We start from the raw sequence: 13,549 nt of genomic DNA on the forward strand, positions 1-13,549 counted from the left end.
TGTTTTTCTCCTTTCCTTTTTTTATTTTTATTTTTTTATTTTGTTCTGCATCAAATTCCCTACATCCCTCAGAGCTGCGAGAAGGTTGGTGTGTTTTTACTTTTTCAACACCACACAAACAGAAATGAGTTCATTTGTTTTCCCACAAATGTATCATCTTTTAAAGACATTCAAATAAAACCACAGGTGCATAACTTTCTTTACTCCATATTACTGATATCATTCTATATATGTTGCACATTCACTGTTCATGTTCCCCATAATTATGCCCTTCGCTCTTGTCAGAATGCCGATGCATGTTTGCGTCTTTGAGGTGGGGTGGCAGGGACCATATTTGCATCTGTCTGAGGGCCTATTTGCATGGTCACCTGTTTGTGCATGTGCTCCCTTTTCCCCAGCCCTTACCCTCTCAGTGTTCTTGCATGTCACAAATGATTAATAATAAACAACACATTAAGTAATGTGGAGAATAAAAAATCATCAAATAAACGTAAGAGAATAACTTCTTTTTAAGAATGAAGTGTTGTGTTATGTTATACAATTTGAGAGTCAGGACAAACGCACTTGATTTCTATTGCTTCCTGCATCTAATACCTTCTTTTCTACAAAGCTTCGTCATTAGTATGTTAATGTTTCTCTCCATATAGCCATTTAAGCTTCACTACCTTTAAATTTCCTCTTCAAATTAGCTCCCTCTTCTGTTAAACTTTGTTAAAGATAATATATATAGGCTTAACCAAAAAATCCATCTTTTGTTGTAATTGGCACTAAAGGAAAGTACCAAGCTGTTAAAACAACCTTGCCCACAGAGATTATACACTTCCTCTGATGAGGACAGGAGAGGATAGCATGAGCGGGAAGTCATGAAAAAAATATGTATTTATAGTGTTATTCACAAGACTTGACAAATGTAATGATATTCAAACGACAAGGATAATATTATGTCTTTGGGGAGTATGATCCAATTGGTTATTAATTAAATATTGAGCGAGAGAAACGTTGTATTTAATAATGCAAGCAGTTCCCCCATATTTCCTCTCTGGAGAGCAGCAGTCTGCTGCAAAGGAATGGGCTATGTGAATTAGTAGCAGGCAACAATAACCATGTGCCTTTGTTGCAGTCATATTGCGAATACCTGCAAAAACAACTAGTTAAGTATCTCAGTACTGTTTACCAAGCAGCAACCGTTTTATGGCAATACATATTTAGAATTATGTGAATGACATTATCCGCAAGGGTCAGTGAAGAATTTGACAAGCAAACAAAGCCATGTCAACTGTAATCAGTTTAAAACTGTATGCTCTTATTTTGTATAAAAACCTGGAAATTTGTCCTTGAATGTCATAGTTTTTAACTCTATGATCCTTAGCTTGCACTTGCAGTACTTACAGAAATGGAACACTGAAACTAGACTAACCCCTTTAGTTCACTCTGCAAAAACACTTCTTTCCTCTGACCCTTTTTACTGTTTATCTTGGCCCTGCAGCCCTCTTCCCTCTGACTCCCTCACCTGGTTGTCTCACAAAGTCACATTTTGTTCTTGTGTGCATGATGAACTCTTGCTCTCCTCTAAAAGGCTATTTATGTGCATTATGGATGGTTTTATGTTAATTTAAGAGTGACTTTATTTAAATTTGAGACTGTTTTGAATGTGTATTTAATAGAGCTGTCAAATGACATGCATTCAAATCCAGTGACTGTAATGTGTGTTCGGAAAACTATCCGAGTCACAATATGTACCACATTTCTATTAAACCAAGACATTCCGGTAATAAGTGTTTAGCACAAAACTACAATTATTGCACAAGCAGCAACCATGTGCATCTTGTTTTGTATTCGTATTTTGTGCATTGAAAAGATATTACCAGTGTTGTTTTACTGCAGAATTTTACCTCTTCCTTTTTTTTTTACGACATACGTGATCACCAGAAACTCTTGACACATGTTCCTATCGGTGACAGTAAAAAAAAAAAAAAAAGACTTATCACTCTGAACTTGATTCAAAGTGTGAATGCATAAAATTTGACAGCTCTACTTTGAACTGAGCCTAAAAACAAGAGGATTAAGGAAAAAAAAATCCTTTTGTTTTGTGTATGACTTTTAAAACTATTATTGTTGTTGTTTGTGTGATGCGAGGATGTGATGTGGCACATTATCTCACATCAGCTGGAAGTACACAGCCTAAAAAGTTGTTTCTCTGCACACAACTGTGGAGTGCTGTCGTCTCTTCAGCACTTTGTGCAGTTTTGAAGTATTTTCTGCATGTCGGTCGTGTTGGTGTTAATTCATTTACCATTGAAATTTTCAAGCCTTGGATTAAATGTGTTGAAATGTCATAATTCTCATCAAGCAATAAAACATAATTAAGATAGGATGTCCATTAAGATTTTTATGTTACACTTAAAGTTGATTGATTTTGTTAGTGTTTTTATGACATAAGTATGCATGTTAAATCATCACTGTTACAGTGTTAATACTGAATATTACATTTTCTGCTCGTTTTTCACATCATGCTGTGGTTCTTTTTCAGTGCGCCGAGTGCCACCGCGATTCTCCATTCCACCTACAGACAATGAGATCATGCCCGGCGGCAGCGTTAATATCACATGTGTGGCAGTGGGCTCTCCTATGCCATACGTCAAGTGGATGCTGGGTGCTGAGGACCTCACACCAGAGGACGACATGCCGATTGGACGAAATGTTCTCGAGCTTACAGACGTGCGGCAGTCAGCCAACTACACATGTGTGGCAATGTCAACCCTGGGGGTGATAGAGGATGTGGCACAGATAACAGTCAAAGGTAGGGCTGCACCTTATTTCTCTTTAAGATCTTTGCACACCCGACGCGTTGCAAAAGTGCGGATAATGCAGATGCAAATTACGACGCACCCTCCCACGCGCATCAAGAACGATGCGAAGAAACAAATAAGTTATGAGGACAAGGGGAAAAAAATTGCATCACAGTCTGCGGCCAGAGGAGGCTTCATACGCACAGGCAGCTGCTGCTGCGGAGACAGCATCTCAGAGTGAACATCAGTAAAATCCATTTTGAAGCTTGATTTACATACACCATCGCACTGAAGCTCCATTGCACATGTCTTGTAATTGTTCTAGAGTTTTTTTCCTGTTCATTAAAAAGAACAGGGTTTTGGGAAACAAACACAATCGAACGATCGGCCACTGTGTTAAATGATTGGACTGTACATCATGAACAACACTTGTTCTGATTGATTAGCTGTGAATTGGGCAGAAAAATAAGCTTGGGAAAATTGACCACGACCCGGAAAAATAGCGGTCACAATTTCGCGTGACGAAATTACGCAGCTGATGTGAATGCTGAGTTGATGGGACATGTTAGATATATTTCAAACGTATGAATAAATAGCATGGGAAAAAAATGCGTCCGTTGTGCAAAGGCCTTTAATCTTATGCATCTGTAGTTGATAAACAACCCAGTAGGAGGACTTCACAGAGGTTCACATATAGCAGTTCTCTTCCTCCCACCACATGCCATTCCGCTGATTTGTCTGTTAACTAGAAACTACATTCATGTTCAGCCCAGTTAGGGCATTATTCAGTCAGGGTTTGGGAATATTTAATACTTTGCAAAAATGTTTCACTTGTTCAAGGACAATTTCTCATTCAAATTTTTTTGAAATGCACTTCAGACAAACTCATTTTCTACTACTTGCTGGTTCCATGTAGGCTGCTTCAATGCAGAAGCGTCATTCCACCTTCAAAACATTCATCCCTCATTTCAGCTTTTTCTTTTTTTGAACTTCACAGATTTGCCACAGTTACAGTAAAAAAATGGATGAGTGGATGATGAATTCTCAATTCAACTGGCTCTGCAGCTCACAAATTTCACTCTCCGTACATGATTTTCCACCAGAACCTAAACAAATGTGTCTGTGGCTGTGTCTGTTGCATAAAATGTGACTACCAAAGCAAAATGACTTACTGAATTTGATCTGCGACTCTCTGAGTAAGAGGAAAACCATCCAGCTTCTCCATAGACCACAATATAAACTGACCTATCCCACTTATGGTCAATAACACAAAGCAAGATATGTAGCATGACGTTGTACCGCTGCACAGACAAGGAACAACAACATTTGACACAACAGACAACAATGAGGACATCCAGCAGCTTGTTTTGTGGCTGTTTGTCTCAACAAGAGCTTTTGAATAGACTGCAGGCATTGAAGGTGCACTAGTTTCTGCACTAGTGTCGCTTTTCTGTCGCCCAATCAGCTGAATGGCGTGGGTCTAGCTCCACCCATACAGTACTGCACCGTACCATTACTCTGGTACCCCATAGGAAAGGGTAGCAAAAAATCTAAGGGTTAGAGCCGGTTATTTTGGTAATGTTCCTTGCAATCCCACTGCAATTTTAAAAATAAATTCTCTAGTTTAAAAATACATACATTTAAGTTGGTTTATTTTGTGGTAAAGTATCCAAGCAGAGACTACACGCACTGCTTTAAAGAAAGTTATTTACATTTCACTGCCATGATAAGTCATATATGGAGGATTCATGGATGTCTTAGACAAGCCCTGGCACCAGCTTCAGTGCATTAGATGTCAGATTAAGAATATAGTGAAGTGCTTATCTCTCAGCTGGAGTGCTACAGAGCCAGAAAGCTAACCATTTCTGATTGTGAGAGGAGAGAAGGGGGGCATGAAACATTGAGTATTGTTTGGTGTCCTATGAAGGCATGGCAGGTATCGGAGTGTAATCATATCTACACTGCAGTGTACCAAAAAGATATCCGTGCCTGGTCTCGCCATGTTTGCGTGCACTCAAGGGATAGAGTCATGTACACACACTCGGCTTTGTTTTTCCTAGACATAACATAGAGATATTAGTCACAATATAACAATCTGGCAGCAAGCTCCCCCAGAAGCACACTTCAGATCGTGTATAAAGACAATTTATTGCTCTGATATCCTTTGCCATGTGCCACAGCGCGGGGAATTAAAGCAATAAATTTACCTGTTAAATTATTAAAGTGATAAACACTGGGAAACCTGAGATTAAAGGCAACAGCATTTCCAGCTATGGTATATGCAAGGTTTTTTTTAGACATATCTCACAAAATACTACAAAATATGCACTTTTTCTTGAACAAATGTAAACTATGTAAGTGAAATAGTAACAATACACCATTATCCCCTAGCTAATACATAGCACATGACTTGTCGGTCTCTTAAGGCTCCAGATATACTTTATATCATCAGTATCAAGCACAGTGGGCTGATAAATGAGTGCAATCAATATTATTCAACCATCAACAAATTAAAATAAAGTCTCTATGGACTATGACATAAATTACTCAGAGACATAACTTTGATATGGCTGCAATGTAATTTGCATATTTATTAATATTTATGTAATGATTATCATCACAGCATTGCCCAAGGCTCCTGGCATTCCTGTGGTGACAGAGCGTACAGCTACCAGCATAACGCTGACCTGGGACTCTGGCAATCCTGAGCCGGTCTCCTACTACATCATCCAACACAAGTCCAAGTTCTCGGAGGACTTGTACAAGGAGATCGATGGTGTGGCCACCACTCGGTACAGCGTGGGGGGCCTCAGCCCGTACTCTGACTACGAGTTTCGGGTTGTGGCTGTGAACAACATCGGACGGGGCCCACCCAGCGAGAGCATCGAGGCCAAAACAGCTGAACAGGCACCCAGCACGGCGCCAAGGCAGGTCAGAGGTCACATGCTGAGTACCACCACAGCTGTTATTCACTGGGATGAACCGGAGGAGCCTAATGGACAGATCATGGGCTATAGAGTCTACTACACCATGGATTCTGCCCAGCATGTCAACCTCTGGGAAAAACAGATCGTTCGGGGTTCTAACTTTGTCACCATCCAAGGACTCATCCCTAATAAGACCTACTACATCAAGGTCCTGGCCTACACCTCAGTTGGTGATGGTCCCCTTTCCACAGACCTTCAAATCATTGCAAAGACTGGAGGTGAGTATGACTTAATACAAAAAAAATAAACAAATTTAAAGCATAAAACATTCTCAATTTTGGGATGTCACAAAGCACCATCTTTAGTCATTGATCCTCATTAGTGGGTTTCGATTTTTTAACCACAGCAGTAAATATACAACTTCAAGCTGTCAACATACACTTCCACTGGCTTTCTTAAGATGGATTTTTTTTTACCTTTTATGAAAATATTCAACTAAATTCAAAAGTTTTCTTGTTTACTTCTCATGAAAAAGTTTTTTTTTTTCCAGCATGAGGTAACTGTGAACTCTTCGTCTCGGCTGTACTAATGAGGCTGAAAGAATTACTACATTTTCTGGAATACAATGTGCCTCTTGTGGCAATAAGCCTTTCCACAAAGTTTATGACTGTAACATTGCAAGATGTGTAAAAGTAATGAATTTATCCCTTCACTTTAATTCCAGTTCCCTCTCAACCAACTGAATTTAAGGGAGAAGCCAAATCAGAAACAAGCATCTTACTCTCATGGATTGCCCCTGCACAGACTGGACAAGAAAATCAAATCACAGGATATGAACTTATGTATAGGAAGAGGGACGACAAAGAGGAGGTAAATATTATCTCACACGATGACTTGAGCAACACGCCTGTAATTTCTGATCAAACACTGTTCATATTGTAGAGTTAAATGGAAAATGTCACACTATTCAACTCATGTGCCTTGTATGTATGTGACTTTTTATTTTGGGTGACATTTTATCTATATCTATATATATATCAATAGGTGTAGGTCATTTGTTACCCATATTTCATTTATATGCAATGACTTGACCTGAATATAACATTTTCACAACACAATATATATATAAAAAAAACACTTTTCATTGAAAGGAAGTTCTATAAAAGAGCTTTTCAAAATAAAACCTTCTAACACTGTTATGTACATTAATGCCTCATCAATTATGCATATTAAATGAAACCCTATTGACACAGATTGTTTTTAACTGCTTCACCACACTGTACCGTACCATTACTCTGGTACCCCATAGGAAAGGGTAGTGAAAAATCAAAGGGTTGAGGCCAATTATGTTGGTACTGTTCGTTATAGAAACGCAAAAGAATACATACTGTAGTATTCTGAACCAAACTTTTTTTGTGTCATTTTTTTTCCATCACAGAAACGAATCAGTTTTGAGCCGACAACAACATACTTACTGAAGGACTTGAAGCCTTTCACTACTTATACTTTCCGGCTGGCTGCTCGTAGTAAACATGGAGTTGGAGCTTATACCAATGAGATCTCTGCAGAGACTCCACAGACACGTAGGTCCTCTTCCTTATCTGACAGAGTTCACACTGTTTGCAAAAGAACCCATTTTCAAATGCATTCCAAATTGTTTGTGTGCTACAAAATGCAAAAAGTGGCAGCAAAAACATCAGGAATGTTTTGAACACTGATAAAACAAGACTTTTTTTTTTCCTTAAAAGGATTGCATTTGAAAATAGCTACGGTGTAAATATTTTAAATAGTACATACGTTTTATGAAGTGTATTTGACCTTACATTATTCACTTTGAAAAGGCTGCATGAACAGCAATGCAGACTTTCCTGTGAAGTCAGGAGACAAGGTTGTGAAAAAAAGCACATGCTCCATCTTTGTTGTGCAAAAACAGTCAGGCCTAAATGAACGATAAAGCCTTGACATATCAATATTAATTCCACACATTTGCATCACTCAATGTTTTTGGAGTGAAATGGCATGGTTTGCCTTTAGAACGCCTTGTCTCTTGATAATAAATATTGACCCAAAACATGTGAAAAAGTGAGCTTTCTATGTAGTTGCACTGCCTAAAACTACATCTATGGACATCAAAGGGATGTCCCATTTTCATTAAGAGAAAAACACAATTAGCAAATGGAAAGTTGTGGAGTAACTGTCTCATAGAAAGCTCAACCCAAGTACTGTGTCTGTAGTTAGTGACCTTTGCATTCAACAGACCTCAGATTTATGGGACAGAAATACATTTGAAAAGTAAGATTGGGTTGTTAATACAACACTAAACTACTGCCATTAATTTTCACTTGTTTTGAGTGACAAATAACCTCAAAAAATAAAAACATAAATCTTAGGTCTCTAAAAGACAAGGGCAGAGATCAGGTGGGTATAATGGTCTGAAGATCAAACTCTGCCCAGATGTATATTCTGAGGTAGCTGACGAGTCTAATTAAAAAGAGCTTGCATGCCAATGTTATCAGAGTCTAATAAACCAGTCATGTCTCCTTGGGAAGTTCTCTGTTGTACAATCAGGCTTTTACCACAAACCAACAGGCTTCGGAAAGGTTGGTGACAAAAACAACATTTTTCTATTATAAACTAGTTAAAGCATCAACCTTTATGTTTTTGGATTGATGGTAACTGCTTGCCAAATTTGTCTTAGTTATCACTACATTTCTTTAGAATTGTTTGCTTAGAACTACTTTGAAAGTGTAGGATTTCATTGAGAAGAAACATAAAAATAATATATTAGGATATATATTATTTTGTTTCCCTTTGTTTTTATATCATGTCTTTTTCATCGAACAGGTAGGTCACATGGTTGTCTGTTTTTCAACACTTTTCATTCATCATCAGTGTGCACACCTAAGTGTTGGTCTTTTTTGTCATTGTGATGTTTTATTGATTCACTGATTTCGTTGATTACTTTTATTTACCCATGAGTCCTTGTGCTTTTTCCTTATTTGTGAATTTATTTTCCTTTTTTTTTTCCTTTGTATGGTCAATTATATCATCATCATCATCATCATCACCCCGATCAAAACAAAAACACCTCTAAAACAAATATCCAACTCTATGGATGGCCTACCAAAAAACAAACGACCAAAAAACAACTTGCTCCCAAATCCAACCGACCGACCAGAACCCTCAGGCCCACCTCAGGAAGTCAAGTGCCATAGCCCCAGCTCCACCAGTATTCTGGTAAGTTGGTGGCCACCCCCAGTGGAATTACAAAATGGGATCATTACGCAATACACTATCCAATATACTGCAACTGAAGGGGAGGATACTACTACTCGTCAAGCCTCCAACATCCCTCCGGAAAACTCCCAGTACCTTTTGGAAAACTTGGAAAAATGGACAGAGTACCGTGTGACAGTCATTGCTCATACAGATGTTGGAGCAGGACCAGAAAGTCTACCACAGCTCATCCGCACAGAGGAGGATGGTATGTTTACGCTAAAACAAAGCCCCAAGTGAAAATCCAGTCTACCCCTTTTAACCTACCCCGTCAAATACTAACAACTTCACCTGTTATCTACAATTCCCTCTTCTTTTCTACCCTCCTTTACCTGCTTCTGACTGTCGCCATTTGATACTTTAAGCCCCGTTTTGGACTCTCACTGCACTTTTTTTTTGCCTGAAAGTCTTTGACTCACTTTGCAAAAGCATATTTTTGCCATTTTTTCCCCCCACAATGCTGCTCAATTTCAACACATGGTATGGCATTTTCAACTGCTGGCCTGCAACTTCCAATCCCAACTGTCATTTTTCAAACTATCCTCTCTGTTTTTGAATGGCAGGATTTTTACATGTCACTTTTTTTGGAACTTGTCAAAAGGACAAGTCGAGGACAGTGGGAATAACAAAAGGTGGAAGATTTTTTTTTTTTTTGTGGGCCATATGTGATTTTTTTCTTCCCTCATGTGATAGAATCATTTTTTGTTTATTTTTCCTTGCACCATAGCCAAATTTCTTGCCGTGCTTCAAGAATTTCAATAACTTGAAGCCTCCCCTTTGGCTCCACTTTTCTATTTTGGCAAAACACACTTTTATTCCATGTTTTTAAAATCCACTCTACCCATTTTTAATGTTGAAAGATTAGGTCAGTTGTCAGACCTGTTTTTTGCTGTTTTTCCTTACCATTGTTGAAATATTGATGTCATGCAGTGCTTGTTGCAATTTGCTGCACTTTTGTGATATTTTTTTGTCACTGCAGCGTTTTGCGCTTCGACTTTGGGCAAGACTTTAAAAAAGGTACCGAGAGGTTCTCTATAATTTTGACCATTTTTTTTCTATCCCATGATGTTCCTCCAGTTCCTAGTGGGCCACCTCGTAAAGTTGAGGTGGAGGCTGTCAACTCCTCATCAATTAAAGTGATCTGGCGCTCACCGATGCCCACCAAGCAGCACGGTCAGATTCGAGGGTACCAGGTGCACTATGTCAGGATGGTTAATGGGGAGCCCACAGGACAGCCAGTCATCAAGGACATCCTGATTGATGATGCCCAGGTACAACACACTCCTCAGCCAGCCTGTTCTTCTTTTAGACAAATAATACTGCTTTTACTCTCTCACCTTAACATGAACTACAGCATATACTTTCATAAAAAGTAGGAAACACTCTTATTTTCCTCATGGCATATCAATAAACAAAGTGAATTTGCAGTGACTGTTTAAATGTGATGTCACTAAACATACAGTAATCAACCAACAAATATATTTGGTTGTAGCAGAGTGTGTTTATTCTCTTTCCACTGAAAATTTTATGCACTTGTCCTTATTTGTTGTTTCTTTTCTCTCCACACTCTGGTATCATAATCAGTGGGAATATGATGATTCAACTGAACACGTGAGTAGTTAACTCAGACATGAATGGCATGTGTCTTGTCCTGATTATAACCACAGGTTGAGCCCAATTTGACTTGCAAGTTCTTGACTGGAACATTTTTTCAAAGGAAATTCAAATTAAACTGATCAAATAGACAGCATGTGCTAACTAAATGTATGCATCTGTTTGTTAGATGGTTACACTGAGAAAACAAGTTGCCATGTTATATATTTGGATGAAAAAAAATTACTAAAATGAACACTATTGTGAATTATATGTGAAAACTGACAGTGTGTGTTGTGTCTTTCATGATTATAATGGTGATATCGCAGTCCCCTTGTAAATGTGTTGCTTTTATCTATAAATCAGCAAGTATACCTCCTTGAAGTTAAATCCCGCATTTTTACAGGAAATGATCATCACAGAGCTGCAGGCTGAAACCACTTATTCAGTCACTGTAGCCGCCTATACGACAAAGGGCGATGGTGCACGCAGCAAACCCAAACTGATCACAACCACTGGCGCAGGTAACATCAACACCTGTTAACAAATATCCTATTGTTTTCTGATTATATGCTATTTGTTTATAACCAACTGTATTTCTACCTGGTAATGTGGTGAAACAGGATCAAATGAGAGAAAGAAGCGCAAGGCACATAATTCTTGTTATCTAGTGGGAAACAGCTAATTGCTGTCTCATTTAGTACAATGACTCTTACTCGTCGACATGACATGGCCATGCTGAAGGCATATTTGAATGTGAAATATTAATGTAACAAGAAAAAGGAAAGCCTTGTTCATCTTTTATTCACCATGGGAGACATTCAGAAACATTTAGACAATCTATTATATGAATGGCTGTCTATTATAAAATATAATTAAGTAGAAAAATGTTCATACATATCCATATCAAGTTGTCTCTCTCTCTCCATTGGTGTTTAGTTCCTGACAAACCCCGACTAATGGTCAGCACAACCAACATGGGCACAGCTCTCCTTCAGTGGCATCCCCCAGCATTAACACACGGGCCACTTCTAGGCTATCGGCTCCGCTTTGGTCGCAAAGACGTGGATCCTCTGACTGTCATTGAGTTCCCTGAACGGGACAACCATTACACAACCAAAGAGATTCACAAGGGAGCCTCATACACCTTCCGCCTTTCTGCGCGCAACAAGGTTGGCTTTGGAGAAGAGACAGTCAAAGAAGTCACCACAAATGAGGATGTCCCAAGTGGCTACCCTCAGAGCATTGTAGCAGAGGGTGCCACCACTTCCACTGTACAGGTTAGCTGGCACTCTGTTTTGCTGGCAGAGCAAAATGGGAAAATAGTGAAATATGCGCTGCAGTATAAGGACATCAACAGCCCACGCAGTCCCTCAGAGCTCTTCATCACTGCTCCGGAATCAACAGTCATCCTGGATGGCCTTAAGGCAGATACCACTTATGATATTAAAATGTGTGCCTTCACCAGCAAGGGCTCTGGTCCCTATAGCCCAAGTGTCCAATTCAGGACACAGCCTTTGGATCAAGGTAGGACGCAGTCCATGAAACTTTTTAGTCCCGACTCCTTACCTTTTAAAATCAGCTGTTCCCTGCGCAGTCCTTTCCCCTGCCCAGCTTTGTCAGGAATAACTAAAATGACACTTGATTATTTATGAAAACAATCAGTAAACTAAACTGTTGTCCTGCCCCTAGTCTCCACTATCTAACCATGATTTAACATTCACATTAAGTAAGTATGTATGTCTCTTCATGTCTCATCAGTCAAGCAAAGCTCAGTCATTAACATAAGAGTTGGAGATTGTAAGAAGGTAAGATTATAGTGTTGGGTTCAGTGTAGTACTGATTTCAGCCTGGTTTTTCCAGAGACATTCTCAGGTAAGCACTGGTGTAGTACCGTTAATGTCATCTGAAAAAAAGGGATGTTTTGTGTCTAAATCACCCGCTCCCCCTTTCTTTTAGCAGTGTTTGCAAAAAATTTTCACGTGAAAGCAGCCATGAAGACATCAGTGTGGTTGACCTGGGAAATCCCAGACACCTACAACCCAGCTCAACCCTTCACTGTGAGCACTGTCCAGATCATTTTATCATAAATTGAATTAATTAGTCAAATAACTTCCATGACCTGCACTTCTATGTATACATAACACAACTCATTCACATACAGATTCTCTACGATAATGGCCAGAGTGTGGAGGTCGATGGCAAGCTAACTCAAAAGCTAATCACGGGTCTTCAACCAGAGACACAGTATTCCTTCCTTCTCACCAACCGCGGCAACAGTGCTGGAGGTCTACAGCACCGTGTATCCACCATGACAGCCCCGGACATCCTTCGCACAAAACCGTACTTGATTGGCAAGACCAACTCGGACGGTATGGTGATTGTGGAGCTACCATCAGTGCAAACATCAGAGAGAATAAGGTAAGAGCCAAGTATCAATGTTGATTTTCTTTATTATTATTATTGTTATTATTGTTGTTTAAAATCACCGCTGTCCCCGAGATGTTGATGCTTTAAATCAACTTACATTTTGTTGGAAAACTGCACAGATTTATCAGCTGTATTATTTCATAACAAACAGGATATCAGCGTTATAGGCCATAACGTGCAACAAACCAAATCATGACTGAAAGTCAAGCAAAATGTGATTCAATTTGTAAAAACACATTGCATTTGCCATTTACTATGTTACCCATCATTATTTGTTACTGGGGCTACATGTTTGGAAACAAACAGGTTAACTTGACAGCTAGGACTTGTCTGGGGCAACTTACCCAAAACAGTAATTTATATTCATCCCAATGTTTCAGTGTAATATCCACTTCACCTCAGTCATTACTCTTTAAAGCAGCACAAGTCATTTAAGTACATTCCTATAAGCCCTATAAAGTCTCTTATAGTCTTTCAACAAAGTCCATGGTTGCCAAAAGGCCAGTGTATCTGTTTTCAGACTGACGCTTCAAA

The 13,549-nt window shown here is 39.1% G+C and overlaps 1 protein-coding gene across 34 annotated transcripts in view; it reads left to right on the forward strand.

Moving 5' to 3' along the window:
• LOC122766725 (receptor-type tyrosine-protein phosphatase delta-like) overlaps window positions 1-13,549 on the forward strand; it is a 315,856-nt gene that overhangs the window by 273,005 nt on the left and 29,302 nt on the right. For 8 of the 34 annotated variants that reach the window (XM_044021823.1, XM_044021830.1, XM_044021828.1 and 5 more), the window contains 12 exons: window positions 73-84; window positions 2,531-2,800; window positions 5,413-5,994; window positions 6,441-6,586; window positions 7,155-7,299; window positions 8,895-9,200; window positions 10,070-10,263; window positions 10,577-10,603; window positions 10,992-11,109; window positions 11,525-12,112; window positions 12,545-12,645; window positions 12,750-13,006. In XM_044021823.1, coding sequence (XP_043877758.1) covers window positions 73-84; window positions 2,531-2,800; window positions 5,413-5,994; window positions 6,441-6,586; window positions 7,155-7,299; window positions 8,895-9,200; window positions 10,070-10,263; window positions 10,577-10,603; window positions 10,992-11,109; window positions 11,525-12,112; window positions 12,545-12,645; window positions 12,750-13,006 — 2,746 coding nt within the window. The remainder of the gene's footprint in view (window positions 1-72; window positions 85-2,530; window positions 2,801-5,412; window positions 5,995-6,440; window positions 6,587-7,154; window positions 7,300-8,894; window positions 9,201-10,069; window positions 10,264-10,576; window positions 10,604-10,991; window positions 11,110-11,524; window positions 12,113-12,544; window positions 12,646-12,749; window positions 13,007-13,549) is intronic. The other 26 variants (XM_044021847.1, XM_044021850.1, XM_044021848.1 and 23 more) reach the window with 7 other exon arrangements.

This window comes from Solea senegalensis, linkage group LG3 (genome assembly GCF_019176455.1).
Source record: "Solea senegalensis isolate Sse05_10M linkage group LG3, IFAPA_SoseM_1, whole genome shotgun sequence".
Classification (NCBI taxonomy): Eukaryota; Metazoa; Chordata; class Actinopteri; order Pleuronectiformes; family Soleidae; genus Solea; species Solea senegalensis.